Genomic DNA, 20,703 nt, shown 5'->3' on the forward strand with positions numbered 1-20,703 from the left:
GCCTTTTTTTGTCCTGACCTCTTAAGACCTTTTCATAGGCAAATGGATCAAAAGACCTGTTTGGCCTTTGAGTGATAGGAAAGGAGCTCAGTTTGACCAGGTAGCTAGTCAGATAAAGAAGAGGAGAAATTATGGCAATACTTCCCATCCTTTAGGAAGTAGTGAACAGAGAGGAAGAGAATCCTTCCTTGTTTAAGTCAATTTTATTGTCTAATTATAAATAGTAGCTCTCTTCCTTTTTTAATTCCTTCAGAATTAAATCCTTTGCCCAAGTGCTTATTCTTTCCCTCCTATAACAGCAGTAAAAAGCAAAATAATACATAAACCGAAAAATCAGCTTTGAGAAAATGGCCAATAATGAAATATCTGCCAAAGACTCTGCAATATGTGTCTGTCAGAGAAAAAAAGCAAACATTCGTACATTTGAATCTGTGAAATGTAACTGCACCAGACTAGTTGGGGAAAATTTGTTTGAAGATGTATTACGTTCCACGATCAAATGGAAAAAATGGCACCTGTCATCATATTTAGAAAACAGCTGGGTAACATGGCCAAGTGCCATAGTCTCTTTTCACATGGCCTTTATGCTGAAACCATCCAAGCTCCATTCTCAGCAACTGGAGAAACCCTGTGCCTTTAAATGGTTACAGAAACATCTACTTAGGGGCCAGCTCTTATTGCAGCAAAGCCTGCTTCTGATGCTTCTAATTAGCAGTTAATGGATTATACTTTACTTTTATAACCAACCCAGCAGGCACTCTTCTTTAGTATTTTCCAGCTATTTTTGGTAGAAGATATATGCAGTTGCACTGCTCTTCATGCTTTCATTTTGAGCATGCAGAAAATATTAGAAATAAAGCACTATCTGAGATTATTTTACCACTCAAATGCTTAATTTAAGTCTGATTATGCGTTTCCTAAATGTATTTTCTTTCATCTAATATATTAGAAAAACTGCAATGGGTTAATTGCCCTATCTGATCTAGACTTTGATGCAGAATCTCCTAAATACATACATATTGTTAGCTAAAATATTTATATACCCGGTGAAAAGCCTGGGTTTTTTAGACTTGCAAACACAGGTCCAATATATATTCATTTAGGAAAAAATGTTTTTCTAGGTTAACCCAGTACAGGTACATTCAGAAGTTCCGATGGGCTTGTAGAAACTAATGTTTTTTATCCTTGCTTTGAATTAAAATAGCAATGAGGTTAGTAGCACTAAAGATTTGCAATGCTACGTGTGTGTGTGCACATACATGTGTGGGTATATATATGTGTATATATTGTGTATACACAATATCCATAGCATGTATACAAATTTGGGCATGTGAATACATATCTGTGTTCAATAAAGAAGTAAATTTTCATAGGTTTTAGTTGGAAGTTTATAGTTATACCCCCTCAGGGAATTAATTTTGGTGCCAGTCTCTGGCAGGAAACCTAGTTCACTGAGACTCTTTTAGAACCTGCTCTGTTCACTCAGGCCACGCTTCCAGTACAACAGGGTCTAACATTGGTTAAACTGGAACAGGAGAGGGAGCTCTCACAGCACCAGCCGGGAAAGGGGAGGATGAGGTGCCCAAGCCTAGGAAATGAGGGGGAAAAGAGGGGTAGAAGCCACCAGCTGCAGATGAGATGCACCATCACTCTTTTACTGTGGTTCCTTCACCAAAGTGTCTTCTCCATCCCTTACTTACGTCCCCCCCCAAAAAAAGGAATTGGCTTAAAATGGCTTAAAAAGGCAGGGAATGGCTTAAGAGATAAGCAGTTCCAGGTTAGTCAATGAGAAGCTCAATAAAACCCATCAATGTGCTGTTGTGTCCCAGAAAGCCGACCATATCCTGGGCTACAACAGCAGCTGCGTGGCCAGCAGGGTGAGGGAGGGGATTCTCCCCCTCTCCTGTGCCCTGGTGAGACCCCACCTGGAGTGTTGTGTCCAGCTATGGAGTCCCCAGCATGGCAGAATGTAGACCCAGCAGACTGAGTCTGGAGGAGGCCACAAAGATGCTCAGAGGGCTGGAGTCCTTCTCCTATGCAAACAGGCTGAGAGAGTTGGGGTTGTTCAGCCTGGAGAAGAGAAGGCCCTGAGGAGATTTTATAGTCGCCTGTAAGAAGGAGGGGAGACACTTTTTAGCAGGGTATAATGATAGGACAAGGGAAAATGGCTTTGAACTGACAGAGAGCAGGTTTAGATGAGATATTAGGGAGAAATTCTTTACTGTGAGGGTCGTGAGACACTGGAACAGGTTGCCAAGAGAAACTAGATGCTTCGGCCCTGGCAGTTTTCAAGGCTGGGTTGGATGGTGCTTAGAGCAACCTGGTCTAGTGGAAGCTGTCCCTGCCCATTGGAGTGGGGTTGGAACTAGATGATCATTAGGGTCCCTCCAACCCAAGCAGTTCCATTATTTTATGACTTGCAGCAAAGGAAGTGCCACCTGCAAGACTCCTGCTTTGAAAGCACTACACTTGCCAGGTACAGCACTAAACTGGTATGGTCATGTTGGTTGAAGGCAGTGAATTTCAAAAGGATCTCCAGAAAAAAAATAATTTTACACTATTATTTTTACAGAGCAAATGCTAAAAAGGAAAGGAAGGGAAAGGAAAGGTTGGATAATGGTTATTATGTGAAATAGCTCCCTGACTGTGATGAGACATGGGCAACTTATTTTCTGTCCTGGTTCTTGAGGAGGATGGGTTTGAGCTTTTCCTCTGTCATGTAACATCCCAGTGGAGTAGGAGGAGGAGAATGGCTGTGCAGGGGACGAAGAGCTGTTGTTTCACTGCCACTCACAGCCCCTGCCTGTACTGTAGGTTGGGAACAGAGAGATATCTGCTGGGCAGGGCCAGTCCCACCTTGTTCCTGGAGCAGGTTCTCACTGTTTAATCCATGTCCCTTTCCATTTTTTTCAGGACAGTGCAGCAGGAGACTACCCCTTTCTTGAATTAAGGCCATAGTTGAGCCTCTCTGCAATTGTTTCATGTTTGCTCCCTTGTAATCAGCTGAAGCTATTCTGACATGCTCAAATGTGCTGTTATGTTTCCTTTAAGAAATAATGAGATTAATTAATCTTTTTTTTCTTTTCCCCTTAAAAGATCTCCCTCTCCTTTAGCTCGGTTTTCTCCCTAAACTTCTGCAAAGTTAAAGTCCATCTGTGTGTCTGCACTATCTCATCATACTGCATTGTAAATGGTGTATGAGGGCTGCAGGATCTGCCTTTTCTCAGCCTCTGTCTGAAGTGTTGGTCGAAGCATGTGGCTCCTTAGAGCTGCATTTCTGACCTCCACATCAGAGTAGTGATGGCAAGTCTGAGACATCTCAAGTTCAGTGACAGAATCCCGAGATCTCCATCAGCCAGAGCTCTGGGATTGCCCTTCTGAGTTTTGTCTCTCAGCAGTTTGGTGCCAGGCAAGCCAAGCTTTGCAGTAGTTGAGGTTATTGAGGAGAACTTCATCCAGAAGAGTAAGGCTCCCTCAAGCAGAGTTTGGTTTGAGTTCTCAGAAGGTCAGCGTGGGAAGCTCCGCAGAAAAGCTGAACTTTGATGTTGTCAGCCAAGACAGATTCAGAAGATTTGGGAACATTTTTTTTCCTTCTTTATAATTATATGAAACACGGGAGACCTGTGAATAGGGTATTTTTAGATTGTACTTTCAAATACACAGTATCATAGTATGACAGCAAATTAAAATTCTTATCAAATCCTTTTTTTTTTTTTTTTTAAGAAATGTACTGTAACTCATAGTGGAAAGTTCGGTGAAGAGCAGTGTGCTGCTTGGCACAGGAACTCTGCTCTTGTTAAAAATGAAACATCACTAGTTGCTGTCATTTAGATGAACACTTTTGGAAGTTCTTTTATTTAAGGCTAGCGGATTGGACTTCTAATTTTAACTCATATGGTTTATAATTAGAAACATTTCCAAACTTGTTTACAAACACCTGCACTTGACAGTATGTGTCTGCAATTTTAGAAGGACTCACTTGTCACTTCCAGTGGGGGTTGAGAGGGCATCTGAGTTCTTTGTGTTTGTACAGTTAGTTTCAGGACACTGGAACAAAAGTGCATTTTTTTAAATAAGTATATGAGAATGTGATGTTTTGTGAGGGGGTTGCATGCACCTAGTCAGCAAACAGATCATATTGAGTAGTTGTGGATTATTTCAAAGTCCAGAGGATTGTTAGTTAGTGGTCATTTGGAGCAAGGTCTGAACTGGCACCCAAAGGAGAAATTCCAAGAACTAATTTTAGCAGTTGAGCCTCTCAATTGGAAAAGATGCTTTACAGGTTTTCTGTTTTTATCTGTACTTAAGACATATTACCTTCCTGCCAGCTGTCCTTAAGAAGTTATTCAGAAAGAGTTTTAAATGACTTTTGAATAAATTATTGCATTGTTATTTCATATGAATTTGGAAGTGAGTTTGAGTTGCTGAGCATACAGTGACTGGTGGAGCATGGTTCCCCTTGCTCCTGAGTGGGATGTGGGTGTTAAGTTTGTATGCAACTTGTTTGCAGTGTGGTAAATATCATACTATGTTACTCATTGGTCAAGTGTACAATCACATTAGAAGTAATCAAAATACTTTACCAAAATAAAATAAAAAATCCTTTGGCTCCTTGATATGAACTTTACATCTGACTTTCAGCTGCATCACATAGGTTAACAATGTTGCTTATCAATTTCCAGTGTAATGGGAAAGATTATTGTTGCTAAAAATTGATGCTGCGTAGGAGGATGTCAGGAAGAACCCTCCAAATATGCTTCAAGGGTACATCTGAACCAGAAGTATTCAAAGCAGACTTAAGCAGTAGTGGCATAAGGTGTCCTATTGATTGCTTAATGCTCATGTTGTTCCTAATTAGTGTGAAAAACTCTGGTTAATTAGACCAGCCTGTTTGGCTGTTATGTCTTCTACCAGGGACCATGGTCTTAGAGATAACTCCAATATAGAAGAGGATAAGGAGGCCAACAAAGCAGAATGTTTTTATTTTCTGCTGTTTTGGTGTCCGTAAAAGCACGGACCTGGATCCATTTGGGGAATCCACGTTGATGTCAAAAGATCACGTCCTCAGAGGCACTTACTCTCCTCAATTTCACTGAGTGTGGGTATAAGTGGAATTAGGCACCTAAATACCTTTGTGTGTGTGAAGGCAAACCTGCAGAGCACAGTCTGTATGTTGTGCTTGACCCCTCTGCAGAGCACACAGCAAACACTCACTGGGGGACTCCTCCGAAGCAATTGTTCATAAGTAAACAAACAGATAATTACATAAAGCTTTTGGAGTGTGATGCACAGGTCTGAAGAATTAGGTTTTTCCTTCTGTAAACCAGCTGTGCCTCATATCAGTGATACATACATACATACACAGTTTTAACAAGCATTCACTTTCTGTAGCAAATAGGCTTTTAAAAACAATTTTACTTTTGAAACAAGTAGGCTTACCAAAATTATGATGTTACTTAGATACTGGACAGCATAATTTCTTAGCAAGTATAGCTGCAATTAATAAATTGTGTTGTAACCATATTAGGCTGTTACCATGTTTGAAAATAGCTTCAAGCACAGCTTAGAAGCGCCGGTGTTGTCAGGGTCCCAGTTCACCAGAGTTAGGAATACACGACATTTTAGAAATGGCTCATGATTCAAATATGACCATAGAAATTAGACTTAAGTGGAATTTAATACCACTTCTTGCTTAACTAGAAACTTCTCTTTTTATGGTGAATTCTATCTGGAAATAGCACTTTCACAACTGATGTACTGAGAGAAATGCCAGTGTTTTCAGTTTCCCTCTATTTCTGTTTGCTAGTGTCTGCTCTGTGCCCACTTTCTTAAGTGTTAATATGTAGAAATGTTTCCAAAAAGTTAGAGGAGGCTCAAAAGCAAGATCTGTGCAAGTGTAGAAAGATCCAACTACCCAGCAATGCCTTGAAAATGGGCAAAAACCTCTTTAATATCAGAAGTCTTGACTGACCATGAAGTTAGTGACAAGATTTCTCAGATGCACCTGATAAGAAAGAAAGACCTTTATGGAATATTTTTAGAGTTATCTAACCTGCATGGGCCTGACCAGTTCTTCAGTGAGAATCTTTAGGTGAAGTAGAGTATATGGTGTATGCATGAAGTGATCCATTCTCAGGATAACCTGCCTGGCTCCTATAGGGAAACTGCATGGAAAAATTGTTTCTTTGGGTGCATTTAAAGCGACACTGTCTTCCTCAGGAAGTGGTAATTAAAGTAAATACAGGACACATGAAAAGAAGGAAAATGGGCTTCAGAGTTCTGCTTTGGTTCTTCTCGTAAAAAATAACTCTTACTTCAGGTAAAATTGTTATTCCTCACAAAGAATCCCATGGTAAGATTGAATATTTTGAGCCACAGCATTCACGGTATACCAGAATGATTTCAGAATTGAATTCATATCCAGGTAACTGGGCATATGAAGGTATATCATATACCATCACATACCACAACGGAGGACTCTCAGGGAGGCAATATTTGTTTGTGGTTAGAAATCAGCTGTGGATATAAGGGAACAGCTTGTATATTGCCTGAGGGAGTTAATGGAGGTTCCCAGCCCATGAAGTCCCAGCATTGGAGTTATGGTTGCATCCCCAGGGCTGGAACACTTTGCAAATCCCTGAGATGCAAATCCTTTGCCTGTGTCTCCCATGGTACATAGCTGTAAACCAGTCTTTGAAAGTCCATAAATAGGTGTAAAACATGCATTTCCCATAGAACTAATGATGTTAAAGAAGGACTGTGCCTATTACAATGGCCTATTGAAAATTATCTGTAACTTAAATTTTTGCTTTTATTTTTTATTCCTGGTACATATGTTTTATGTGAGCAGCTCTTTCATATTTCTGCAGTAATTCCATGCCATAAAAATATGTGTGTTTTCTTCTTAAAGAAACTGTTATATGCCAGTTGTACCTGAGCTGAAGGGTTACCCAGAGCAAATGTGTACGAAGTGAAACTGCTTCAGGGTAACCTGCCTTGGTTTAGGGGAGAGTTAATGATAAATTTATTTTCGTGACCTGTCTGCCAAATATTTGTACACTAATTAGGTCCTATTTTGAGGGCAGAGCATGTGAGCTTGCAAGGAACCCCTTGTACAGGATAGGAAGGGCAAGAGGATTTTTGTCCCTAGTGAGTACAAACCCCATCTTTTTCATGTAGCATCACCCAAATATGTGCATTATTTCTAAGTAGCATATGAATCACTGGGCTCATATGGAGGCACTTTTTTAATTGGCTCATGGGAATAGCTGTAGCCAGCTGAGGTGTTCAAGTGTAGAGCATTGGGGAAGAAACTGAACTGAGTCAAGGCATAATCATGGTTTTTACTTTATAGAATGTCTTTTGCTATATAGTAGAAAACTACCCTTATGACTAGTGGCAGGACCTGTTGTATGAGTAATCCAGCCATGGTGCTGGTTGGTATCTTGCTTTTCACTTGAACCTCTCTGCGATACAGGTCTTGGAGGAGTGAGTGCCTGGTGCAGTCTCTGCCTGACTCCTTGGTAAGTTATTCAAGTCTATCTTTCTCTACAACCACTTTCCAAACTGCTGAGTAAAAATAAGGAAATTTTTCATAGAGTGCTATAAAAGAGAGCTGCTAATCGATTTTTCTTATTATTTTATGCCCTGTGATTTTTACACCACCCCCACCAGCTGGTTAATCATGCAAAAGCTGAACACTTCATTAGCCAGAACATGTTTGCCCATGGGCATTTCTGTAGTAAATTAGTTCTTTCTATTTATACAGGTAAGTCATGGCCAAAAGTCTTTAAGGTGCCAAAGGTAAGGGTTCGAATTAATTCTTTTTCTGAGTTTTCAAAAGAACTAGGTTTAACTTTGTGTGCTGTTGATTTGAAATTACTTCTGAATTAAAGATAGCTTGGGTGAAAGAGCATTGTCAGGCTGTTTGGAAATGCATTGTGCCTTTCTGGATCTCAAATTTGGCCTTTGTAGTACAGGCTGCCTTAAAAAATACCCCAAAAAAGCCCAGAACACACACATGCACTCACATATATATACATATATATGTATTTGCACAGTATCTTCATGCAGAAACTCTGCTTCTGTGAGTGGCATGTAGCATATTGACCTGTGTTTTTCCTTTCTTGCTCTGTGCCTTTTACACTATTAATTGAAAATATGTGGTTTGCAGATGCTTTTTTGCCTCAAATCAAATGGTGCCCTCTGAAAGCCTAGTTTAGCTTGACAATGAATTTAGCTTTCAGGCTTTGGCCATTGCAATATTGTTTGAATGCCACCATTTCCTGCAATCAATGTAATTTTATATCTACTTGGAATAGAAAGTCAAGATGGTGATTGCCTTAATTTAACTCAGTGTTGTATTCATTAAGGAGCTGATCCCAAATTCCTTTCAGATCAAAGTCTGTCTTGATTTCAGTGGAACCTTTCGGCGCACAAGGTGTGCGGTAGCCTTCTAAAATGTTGTCATTGTGACTAGTGAATAAAAACTAAATGTGTTGCTAAATTTAGGCTGTTGCTCATGTCAGCTTCCTTTTCTAAATGACGGTAAGTGCATTCCATAAATAGTATGCCTCTTATGTTGTCATATCTCTTTGGCTTGCTTTGCAGTATTTTACAGGATATTTGCAAATGAATTTTGTGTTCAGTAGGCAGGGGATGAAAATAACACTACTCATTGGGACTCCATTAACCCGCAGCTAATGAGGAACCATTTCGAGGGCTGGATGAGTGTAATTCAGATTAGCCTGCGTGCCAGGCTGCTCTGCTCCCGCTCAGGCTCGCCCTGTGCCGCGCTCCGGAAGGACGGAGCCCGGAGCGGCGCAGCTCTGACACTGCCTTTGGCTGGTTAAGTTTTCTGTGCTTCGGTTCCCCTTTTGGAAGGTAGGAGAGGAGAGGGAGTGTGTGTGTGTGTGTGTGTGTGTGTGTGTGTGTGTGTGCATAGATAGGTGACAGTGATCTTGACCTCCATGGTCAGGTGTTCTGGGATGTAATGAAATACTGCTCAAACACTCTACTTGTGCTCGCTGGTTGATAGCATTGTTACTTGTAGAAAAGGGTACTACATGGTGACAGTAAAGGTGGTCCAGACTGGCCCTTAATTAATTTTATTTTCAAAATCTATATTAGTGACTGTCGGGAGGGCACCTGGGCACTTTACATCAATAAAATAATCAATTTAAAAAATGTGTAGACCAGAACTCTGTGTTCACTAACAAAACTCCCGTTCCCTGTTACGACTAAAGGTCAGTCCAAGGCTGGCCAAGCAAGCAGGACTCGCATTCCTGTGCCTTGGCACTTGCCAGGCGTGGCTCTGGCGGAACACCACCGGCAGCAGCTTCCAGATGCCCGTGGCCTCTGCAGAGAAGGGCTCGCTGGTGACCGGTGACTTGTTAACCCCCTGCATGTCTCAAGTTGGTTTCAGGACTGAAGGAAAAGGTGGGGAAAGTCTTAATTTGGAGGCCAGTCCCAATTAAAAATGTGACTTTGCCAGTTGCCAGTACTCCACTGGAGTGCAGGCAGCAGGGACTTGGTGGAGCTGTGCTGCTGGAATAGAGAGAGAGGAAAAGAGACTTTCTTCTGGAAAACAGGCTAGAGATCTCATAACTGAGGAAACTTTATTGACGACAAATGTTACATTATGCAAGCTTAGCAAATTCTCTAGGAATATAATGCTTCCCAGCTTTTTCTTAACATGTGTTAATATTTTATGATACCTGTGCATTAAGGGCCAGTTCCTACAATGTTTAAGTGAGTTTGGGCTGCTAAATTGCCTTTGTGGACTTTTAAAAAAATACTGCTGGTCACTGCAAATTAGCTAAATTCCCAATCTCAGTTAACATGCTGATGATATAAAATCAGCTTCTCTCTGTTTTTCATGTATTAAGTGAGCATGTGTAATTAAATGAAATGTTGATGCAAAGCTGCATTTTATTTATTTCTATTAGTACATTTGGGGCAATAATCCTGCTTTAATATGTATCTAATTGTCCAAGCAGTACTGAAACTAGAAGTTCCTGGACACTGGTGTAATTTTTTGAATGTGAAATGATAATACATTTTCATGTCTTGAAATCCAATTGAACTCAAGCTGAGCTTAAAAGTCCAAGATCTGATTCAGGAGAATTCAGTCCCATCTGGCTGGTGGGTAGCAGGTGTGCAGTGTGTGTTTGAGGGAGGGAGGTGATTGCAGGGACTGAAACATATCTCTTTTCCTGTAAAGCTTTAATTCCAGTTTAATGTTGTGGTCTGAAGCTCTCTGCAGTTTAAGTTCTTGTGTAATTACCTACATCTATTGTTGGTCTCCATTTCTAGACAACATAATGGTGATGGTGAATGGCAGAAGCAAGTAAATGTCCAGCATTATGAAGAAATATGGTTTCTAACTCTCAAAGTTTGGATTTATTTTCTGTAACACCCAAGTCCTTTGTATGGAAGAGTATGTTTTTGCAAATTGATAGAGACGTGATCCTTGAAGACCAAATGAGAAAGGCTTCATTGCAGCGTTCAGGATTAAGGTCTCTTGAGTGTTGTTACATGTTTCCACAGCAGCATAGAGAAGGTTTGTGTCATCTGGGTATTTTTATAAAAGCAAAAACCCCTGTATTATGCAATTTCTGTTTTCATCCCATAACAGACAGGCTCTACATTTTTTATTATTGCAATTATAATGAAGGAGGATTTTTTAAATCTTTATAAGTATTTTAGCAATCTTTTGGATACTTTTTACCTCATAACCTTAAGAAACTTGTCCCAGCCTTTCTCATTTTCCTCTTTCTCTTGCCTTTCTTCGTCTTTTGATCAGATACTGCCAGTCACCCCCTGCCTCTGCCTGGAAGCTTTTTGCTTGGGAGTTCGAGAATCTGCTCTTACTTGACTTTGTCACTAGCTATCAAGTCAGCTCCTTTTCACACTCCTATTAGCTCTTCCTCTTCCAACTTTTAAATATTTTCTCTTCTTTTATTTGTCTTCACTGCTTTATAACTTTGTGCTGAAAAGTCTTCCAGCACGCGAGGTTTTTATGGGAGTTGGCACGCAAAGCGCTTCTTACTTAACAAAATAAGTAAGCAAACATAGTTCTTTTATAGTTTTTGAGTTCACATTACTACAGTAGATGACACTTTTGCTGCTGTATTTCACAGGTTTTTTTCATGGCGAACTGACTTAATTTCTAACGTAGAGTGGAGCTGGTGCTGTGTTGCTGTTGCCAAGGGAAGTCCGTCTGGTTTGACAGATGAAATAATAAACATTTCTCTGGGCATCCCTGTAAAGTTCTCCCTTTTGTTTGTTTGCTTTATGAAGTAAATGGAAGAGGTCACCCCCTTTGATAGAGCAAATTCTTTTTTCTAGCAATCGGGCTTTGCAAGAAAACATTTTTTATTAAGCAAGTCATCCATACCACACCGTAGGCTGTTTGAGTGTAACAGTATGTTACAGTCTGCAAAGTTAATGCAGTTAATATTCAACTGAACTTTTGGGGGGTTGCTAATCCCTTAGGCGGGCTTAGCAGAAAGGGCAAACATATTTATAGCACTTTGAATCAGACTGCAGTGAACAAGTAAGAGTATGTGTTATACCATGCAAATGTTACACAATTTCAGGAAAGCTCAGTGCATAATCATCTTTTAATAGTATTTAAGTTGATGAAATATCTTGTCTGTAAGCAACAGAGTTGTTGGTTCAGTGGACAACAGGTCTGTTAAAATGAAACTCAGTGAAAGGTCTTGAGATCCTGTTCTGGTGGTAAATTGTGAAGGTTCTGAACAGATTTATGGGCTGTCTAATTAGGAGCTAACTGTATTCTTTAAGCTCTGTCATTTGTATTATTCCCTAATAGGATTTAATTGGACTTTGTCACATATCTATGACTGAGTAAGTGCGGGGTTGTCAACAGCCTGTTCCATGTAGACCTTGGTCTATTACTGTCTTTGTAGAAGTAAAAAGATCATTCCTGAGTGGTCTTTGCTCCAGAGTGGAAGTGTGACATTGGACAGAATTTGCTTTGGTTGGAGCCATTGGCACCACAGGCAAAAGGGACAAGAGTTAAGTCACAAGTTGCAGGAAGTTCATGGAGAAACTCAAGTTCTCAGGCTGAGAATGTCCAGCAGTGAGGGTCTCATCTCTGTGAGACAGAAAATCTCCACATTTATGCCATGGACAAAACTTGCACTGAGTGCAAAGCTATATAGTAAAGGGCCCTGTAATGCTACTATCCCATCAGGAGCCAGAAAAAAATAATTACGATCTTGGATTTTACACACAATTTGACTGTGTAGAGTTTTTAGGCAAATGAAAAAGAGATCTGTCATCTGGCAGTCAACAAAAAGTCATTTGTACATTTTTAAAATTTTATTTTATTTTGAAAGAGATTAATGCAGTTGGTAACAGCTGTAATCTGTATGATAGATTTTTAAGGTCAGTTTCTGGTGCCATATCAATGCAGAATACAGGCCTGACAAAGTGGCCATTCTATTGTAATTAAGGTTTTTAATATGTTTTACATTTTGGCTATATCTTCCATTTTTCTAGATATTAACTATTGGAAAGAGTCACTACAACATGGAACCTGACTTTAAAGGGGGCTCAAGTGCCTGAATTTGCACTCAAGTTACTTATTGATTTGCCACCTTACCTGTACCCACTCCCTTCCTTTTTCTTTTGCTCTTTGTGAAGCATATTGGCCATTCATAGTCCTTCAGGAAAAAGTCCTCAACAAAATAAGTGATGTGTCAGAATTGTTGGAAAAATGGAAATATGTTGCCAAAGATTTTCAAATCTATTTGTTATATTTTCAGTTAAAAATACCGTGACTGAGTACCAGAGCAAGTTAAAAATTTGTATTGGAGCTATTTATATCTGAAGTACCTGAAAATAACTAGTTTATTTTGTACAAAATTTGAAATTCCAGAATATACTAAAATATTAGCACAAAGGTCAAAAGCCTCTCCCAAGGAAGGAAGGAAATCAGAAGGGAATTTGGGCTTATCAGGTCTGTAATGGTTGCACACAGGTGATGTGGCTGACCCTGTTGTGGCTTCCTTTGTTTATTCATCCTGAATGTCCCCAGCCCGTCATTGGATCAGCTTCCATGCAAATCCTAAGCGAGATTCAACCTAAGCCTTGACCTCTACAACGTGATCTGGTAGCATTTCTGTCGTTGTACTAAGCAGCAAGTGCAGGGGTCCATTGCAAAGGCCTGACTTCACAGAGTGTGCTGGTGGAGGTGTGCTGGATCTTAGCTACACATCCTGCAACCATCTTGGAGCGTAGAAATGGATTAAACTATCTGCAGTTTTATTATGAAAACAGAGTTAACAGTCTGGTGATGCTAACTGTGTTAAAAGGTGGAGGGGGGGGGTGGTGCGTGTGTTACTGTGCTGAACTCTATACATTTATGAGCTCTTTTTATAGTACTGTTCCCAGCAGCATTCCCAGGAGCAGTCCAGGTCCAATCAGGACTGGTATGCCATTGTGTGAGGTGTTGTTCTAATTCGTGTGTAAATGTGGAGTGGTTGCTGCCCTGAGGATATTACAGTGAAATTACAAACAGGATGAAGAATAGGAGGAGGTGTGGAGGAGGAGGAGGGTGGCTGCAGTAAGGTGCACTTGTCTGGTCAGGGTTGTGGTACATACAGCCTGATACCAAGTGATGGGCATTTCATTATTTATAAGTCTGCTGCCTTCAGAACAATTAGGCTCTTTGTCTTTTGTTTGTGTCTTAGTTGTTTAAGCATAAATGTAGAGAGCACGAAACTAATCGTTCCCAAGATCCTCCTGCTCTGTCTCTAGCAATGACCAACCCCAGGCACCTCAAGTAAAGTTGTAAGAGCCTCACAATGGGCAGACTTGGGATAATCTTCTCTCTACACATTCTCATCCTAATCTTTCATTATTAGGGATTAATTTAAGCTTTGAAGCATGAGGTTTAAAAAAATATTATATTTGTTGTTCCCCCTCCTCCACTGTCAACCTTGTTTAAAATATGAAATATCCTCCCAGGCTTGTCGTCTGAGCTGTTCTCAGGGTAATCCTACCTGCTCCTTGGTATGTTGGCCAAATCTGCAGCTTGAGAGCTACTGTGGTGGTTTTGCTTCCTCTGGTGCCAGAAGGCACTGGTAGATCCTTTTCCCCGAGGAGGTGGGTGAAGGCAGAAGCATGTTGAGCATTATGGCCTGGGTGTTTCCATGTCACCATATGTCAAAGCTGTGATGCTGCAGCTGGATCTCTCCCCTTTCTTTTAATATTTTAGTGGCTAATTTGCAGTAAAGCAGAATAGGAAATAACCATAAATAAATCTGGGAACCTTTGTATTAATTTCTTTTGCTAGCTGTGTACATACGAGCAGCTTGCCATTTGCATATGTGAATCTTGTCATAACAATTTTGGGAAGTGATTTGTTAATAATCAAGTTCTCAGAACAGCTCTAAATCAGTAATTGATGTAGGTCTGGATAAAGCAAGCCTTCCGCCTGCCTGTTTTGTGGAGCATTTTTGGCAAGTTTCAAGCTAGTGTGAAAACTAGCCATCAGAATAAAATTTAGGACAGCTGGGATGCTTTGCAGTGAAGACTTTTGGCTCCACAGTTCAAATAATCACAATAGCAGCTCAATTTAGCCTTTGGCTGGGTAGGTTTGGCAGGGCACAATGAAAAATAATTATTTCATGGCCTGCTTATTTGTCCCTTAACAAATAAACTCTCTGACCTATGCAGGCTTATGTAAATATGCTGCCGTATGTGGGGTTGTAGAACACTGTCATGTCCCCATTTGGAAATATGTTTTATTTTGCCCTCACGTTACAAACTTTTTTTTGGAGTTCTGTTTTGGAAGCAAAGAAAGGCATAGGATGTATCAGATACTGAAGCCCAGACAGCCAGGCATAGAGTCTAAAAAGCCATCTAACAGTCTTTTTTTCTGAAAACACATCCATTAGTATGCAGTGTTTTCACTGCTGTAATAATAAGAGCAATCATGATACGAGCAAGTCCGTCTCTTCGCAGCCTTCCCACGCGGGATGGAGAATGACAGCTCCTAAAGCATTTGGATATTTGCCTGAATGTGTGCTGCTTAGCTAACAGCAGTTCAACTTGCTCTCCATCTTATGGCTTCCTGGATATCCTTCTCAATTTTTTCAGTGACAGCTTAAAATGTGAGATGTGGAGGGGGGAGATAAAAGCTTAGCAAAAGGCTTTTTGTGTGTGTATTTAAGGGGAAGTTTTATTACACTTGATGATGGAAGGATGTGCCACGCTATTTTCTGTTCCTACCATTTTAGTATTTGCACTTTCTGTTGCAGTGGCAGGAGCCAATCCATAACATTGTCTTTCTGCTTCCCCCTCTGGAGGGGGGGAAATACACAGAAGAATACGTATCGGTGGTTTTGTCTTCTGGTGCCACCATTTTGGTCGTGCAGCAGTAAAAGAAAGCCTTTTCCCCAAAGATCTGAAAGATCTCTCTAGAACATCTGCCGTTGCACACTCATGCACATACACACGCACACATGCACAGGCTCTCGCTGAGGTGGCTATGATCTGTTTTTAATAGTGGCACTTCTTCTCAAAGTGTCATTTAAAAAAACATCAGCAGTCATGTCATGCATCGGGATGAATTTCTAAATGTAAATGAGATTCTCTCAGTAATTTATTTACATTTGTTTTCAGCACAACAAATGAGACATCACGTAGCTTCATAATTTCCCATGACCGAGTCACCAGCATGAGGTGTGTAATTTACCCTGATTTAAGATGCTTATCTAGAGGTTCTTGCAACAATACCTGGTGGGCTTTTTAATGCTACTTTTTGCTGGCTTTTAACCCATCTACTTCACCTCCTTCTCTGTATTTTCAGTTAAAAAGAAATATAAATGTGTCTGCTTCTTGAGGCCTTTTTTCAGTAGAGCTGAGAGGGATGGCTTTGTTTCCTTTGTTTAGTATGCTATTTTCCCTGCCATTCCCTTCTCATTTGGTAAAAATCATCAAGGGTTTCCAGAATGTATCTCCATTTACATTATGATGATGCAGGAAAGCAATGCTGATTGTGGACATTTCTGATGGAAAAATGTTTGTCCAGAAGTGAAGCAGTGCAGTGGGAAGCATCCTGCACTCGTTTGTTCTCTCTTCTCAGCTGAAATACTAAATCTTAGTCCTGTTCTTGTCTCTGCTACTGAGTTTAAGTTTCTGATCTGCCTGTAGCTGAAATGATGCTTTGCTTGAGATGGAATGTGAAAGCCAGTTTTCAAATTACATGGACACAGTCATGTACTACAAAACTCATTTATTTTAAGCCTGTAGTTGGACCATTTAGATGTCTAACTACTTGCTTAAGTATTTCAGGTAGGTAGATGATTAAAGGTGCAATGTACCATGCATACAATTTTGTACCTCTTATCTTGCAGACCTGGTTACATCTTGAGTAAAAATCAGGGCAATGGCTTTTGCTATTTTACAGGTTATCAGCACAGGAGAACTGAGATACTTTGATGAAAGTTTCTGGTAAGTCCAAAAGTGGTACAAAATGCTGTAGTTTGGGATGCTATGGTGCAAAAATATTGTACATCTTCATGGAGATCTGCAGATTTAACCCTGTGTGGGTGATCTTTCCCTCATAGGGAGGAAGCATGACATTCCTTTGTGTTAATTCCCAAAGCAAAAATCAGTGTCTTCCTTTAAAGTGAATAAGCATATTCCAAAAAATAATAGATTTGGACTGGTTTTTAATGTGCATTGTACATACTAGGTCCCAGTTGATTTAATTTTGGCCTGCTGGCCATTTCCTTAACATTGCATGGGTCTAGCACCAAATTATGCTGATGGCCTGTCTATCACCAAATTATTTACAGAACTGTGGTTAAATTATAGAAATCTTCCAGACAAGCAGTGCTCTGGGCAAATTATTTCATCAAAGTTATTTTCCATGGTATACTTAAGCAAAAGCTTACAGGAGCAACATTAATCTTTTTTTGGTATGTGATTATGCAGACGTGGTAACAGCCCCCTTTTTAGAAATAGCTTCCTACCTGGGAAACCAGAAGGAAACCATGATATGAAAATTAGTTCTCTCTGTGCTGTCCTCGGTTTGAAGCAAAGGTTTTATGTCAGGGAAACACAGGACTGGGGCCAGCAGTAGGATGGCCATTTCTGCACACTGTCAGCTCCATCCAGGTCTTGGGAAATTTTTTTTCAGAAGACTTTTAACTGCATGCTTCTCTGAATTTGTAAAATCAGGTACTGCAGAAGAAGGTCAGCTTACTTTACTAGTTCTTCATCACATCCAGGCCCAGTGGTCACTGCCCACTTCTCCAGAGAAGAACATTTGTGTGTCTGAAGGCAGTGTAGGCATTTTCTGCATTACCCCCATCTAAGAAGATTTGAGCTGCTGTATAATTATGAAACATACAGAGAGAATATAAATCCTAAAAGCAGCCCTAACTCCCTATTGTAATTGGCATCCTTTCAGACTCTGTTCCAGAGTTTAGAAATACAGTCCGAGTAGAATATCTATACTTGGGTTTATATGTAATGGTCATACCTACTGGTTCACTTGGAAAAATGTTGGCATAGATCACTATTTCAGGACCCTGGGTGCAGTGTTCATGTTTAGCTCGGTGGTTTTTATCACTGTGTACTTTTTTTAGTATTCCATGTTGCCTTGTTTGCACTGTGAGACAAGAATGCCTCCCCAGCCTCTGTGCGGTTGTGCGTTTTTTGTTGAATGAATATAGAAATTCAGGTTTTAAACTGACTCCCATGAATAAATTCTTCTGAGAAAACAGGTTATAAAAATCTGTGTTTTTCAGACCTCTCTCTGCCCACATACTTAGGGTAAAACTCAGTCGTGTGTAGATGGCCCAGAGTCCATCTACATGGGACCTCTGTGCTCAGGGCCCAGATGTGGAAAACCTTACGTGTTTGAGGAAGGACGGCAGACTCCGGAAATTTAGCACGAGAGCTAAAGATTTTTGCAAGCTGAATATCTGATTTAACTTGATTTCTCTCTGGTGTTGGGTGTGGGGCCAGACCTGGGGAACCCCCCTTGGCAGCTCACCCGGGGGGACTCAGAGGCACTTGAGGGGTGACACTCTAATAACTGGGGTTTCATGGTGGTGTTAGAGGATTTTTTTTGGTTTTTTTTGATCAGCAGGATGTGAATATATGTGAAAGCTGGATCTCCTTTACTTGTGATCCTCAGCAGATGCGAGTCTGATTAAGAGTCCCCTTAATTTAGAAATGCTCATAAAGACAGGAAGATACTTAAAGCTGGCTTTGTCAACAAAATGGAGGAGCTGTGCTCTTGGGGCCCATTAACAGCAGTGCCAAGATGGCCACTGCTGCACTAATACTGGGAATTAAGTTTCTACAAAACCCTAGAAGCTCCAAATTGTATATTTCACCAGTTCTTTACTCCCCCAGTTATAATCCATATCTCACTTATTGCTAGAGTCAACAGTCTAATGGTAACAAAAAATACAACCTTTCATCATCCATTGATTTTCAGTCTTTAAAAACTGACAATAAGCTATTTTTTGTCCAATTTCTCAATAAATAGGAACATTTATTGGTTTTCCAGTTTTATTGTATTACATTAGAATATATTTTATGGCATATAGTGGGTAATGTAGTATCAGGAGATATGTTTACGTTCAGCAAGTAACTTTTGAAACTGCATAGCTCAACTGAGATATGTAAACAAATTTGTAATACTAGTTTAATTTAGATTACAATGCAGAATACTCAGCCTGGAGCTCATTTTTCTATTTATTCCATTATGATCCTCTAACTAATGGAAGAGAATTGCCATAAAAAATAATTACGGTAAAGGTGAACATCTACTTTCTTCTCTATCTGAGGGAGAGGGAGGAATTTTGAGGTACAGTAAGCACCATGATATTGGGGTTTATTTCCTAGAAATGCACCACTTACGGTGTTGTATAGGTTGGGCATGTCATAAATTCTGTCTGTGTGATACTGTGTCAAACAACGTGGCACAAACATCATCTTTCTCAGTGACCTCAGTTACATTCTCTCCTCTCGAAAAAGGAGACAAGTTTAAATTGTGATTTAGCTGTGGCAGAACCTTGGATGTAGATCCTGAGTTGCCTCCCCACTGCTGCCTGCCTTCACAGTGGAAGATCACCTGGTAGGTTTTGTTCCTTTCCAGAACCTCTTAGGAGACACTGAAGATCGACAGTTGCCTCTTGCTTATTCTTGTGGTGATAAATGGCAATTTGATTATATTTTTATCTCTGCTATAAAAATAAACCCAGTTTGGGTTTGTTTTGTTGTTTGTTTTTAAATTAAGAAGCAGTTCATTTCTCTTCTGGTGACGTTCTATCCTACACCCAAAGGCAGTAAGCTCAAAGATGTTTCCATTCTAGCACCAGAAAACTTGAGGTGGAGGTGCCTCTGATGAGGTGAGGTTGTACAAAACAATGTCTGCTTTAAACCAGCTGTGCCACTGTGCCACCAGCACTAGCCTTTGCTGACCTGCTGACCTTCTCTGGCTTCAAGGCTATCACAGTGATCATCCTGGCAGGCTTCTCAGGTGAAAACATTCACTTAGATGATGAAACATTTTCCTGAACACTGAATGGGAGACAGTTCTGGCTTATGTTTCATAACTCTTTCACAGTAAGCAAAGAGGGAATCATTTGGGCAAAACACTTCCTTTTGGGTAGATTGGGTGTGATTCTCTGAGGCATGGGCCCTTTCTCATAAGCTGCTGTGGATCTTGTTGTTATCTCTGTCTCACATGATCTGATGTACAAGGAGTTAATAGATATCCAGTGACCAAAGCCATTTATATTTCTCTTTATATACAGAAGTGAAGTGGAGCATGTAAAATTGGAAAGCAGAACCAAACCTGGAATTCTCTAACTTTATGACTAGTGTGTGTGTTATTTTCCCATGATCTTTAATTACATTCTGTTCTGGAGGGGGGAGAAGGGGAATGCTAATCTGGTGCACCAACTGGGGGAAAAACAAACTGTTTTACAGCGGGAGTCTAGATGACAGCACACAGCAAATGCAAAATCTGACATTCATATGAAAGTGAGCTAAGCAAGACCAATAGAAGAGATCCAAAATGACTGCAGCAAGAGGAATGCAAGTGGTTTAAGGAAACCATGGTTTCTCTATTTATTGAAATAGCACAGCCGACCTTTAAGGTGGTGCTGATACAATGTAGATTTTGTCGAGCAGCACCAAGAGAGATGGCTGTCATAAAGGGAATGTGTGATTGGATTCAGGTTCATGAGAAGCTAGGTTTAAAAGAATATTGCCCTTCCCTCTTTGAACATACAGTACAGTGAGGCATGTCTCATTGCACTGAATGGAAAGATGCTATTTTCAGGTCTGCTGTTTGCTGTGCTTGCTAATGAATTTCCAAGGGGTGTTTGAGCCTTGGATATTGACTGTAGAGATGGTTGCAGTCAGTTGGAAGAGATGTGACTGAACATGAAGCTTAGTTCTGTGTGCATACAATCCTGCTCTCTGTGATTTTCCCTCAAGTTGTGCATTCAATATCAGTCTGCAATCATAAATAATTTGTAGAAGTCCAGCTGTGACTTAAGGCTTCTCTACAAACAGCATCCAGGACGCAAAGTCACGTGATAGCCTTTTTTTTCTCTCGCTGACTAAAATAGCCTTTAAAAAACTATTCCCACTTCCAGTCCCAACATTAAAGCTAACTGGGTGGATGATTTTGCTGGG

General features: G+C 40.3%; 1 protein-coding gene across 12 annotated transcripts in view; it reads left to right on the forward strand.

Annotated features, from left to right (window-relative positions):
* Nucleotides 1-20,703, forward strand: part of ESRRG (estrogen related receptor gamma) — a 390,917-nt gene that overhangs the window by 42,285 nt on the left and 327,929 nt on the right. For 2 of the 12 annotated variants that reach the window (XM_082303283.1, XM_082303288.1), the window contains 2 exons: nt 7,478-7,523; nt 7,769-7,803. The exons of 7 other annotated variants lie outside the window; for them this stretch is intronic. In XM_082303283.1, the coding sequence (XP_082159409.1) occupies nt 7,478-7,523; nt 7,769-7,803 (81 nt within the window). Of the gene's footprint in view, nt 1-7,477; nt 7,524-7,768; nt 7,804-16,444; nt 16,489-20,703 lie in introns of those variants that run through there. 3 more of the 12 variants (XM_082303289.1, XM_082303276.1, XM_082303280.1) reach the window with 2 other exon arrangements.

This window comes from Coloeus monedula (genome assembly GCF_965178545.1).
Source record: "Coloeus monedula genome assembly, chromosome: 2".
NCBI classification, from domain to species: Eukaryota; Metazoa; Chordata; class Aves; order Passeriformes; family Corvidae; genus Coloeus; species Coloeus monedula.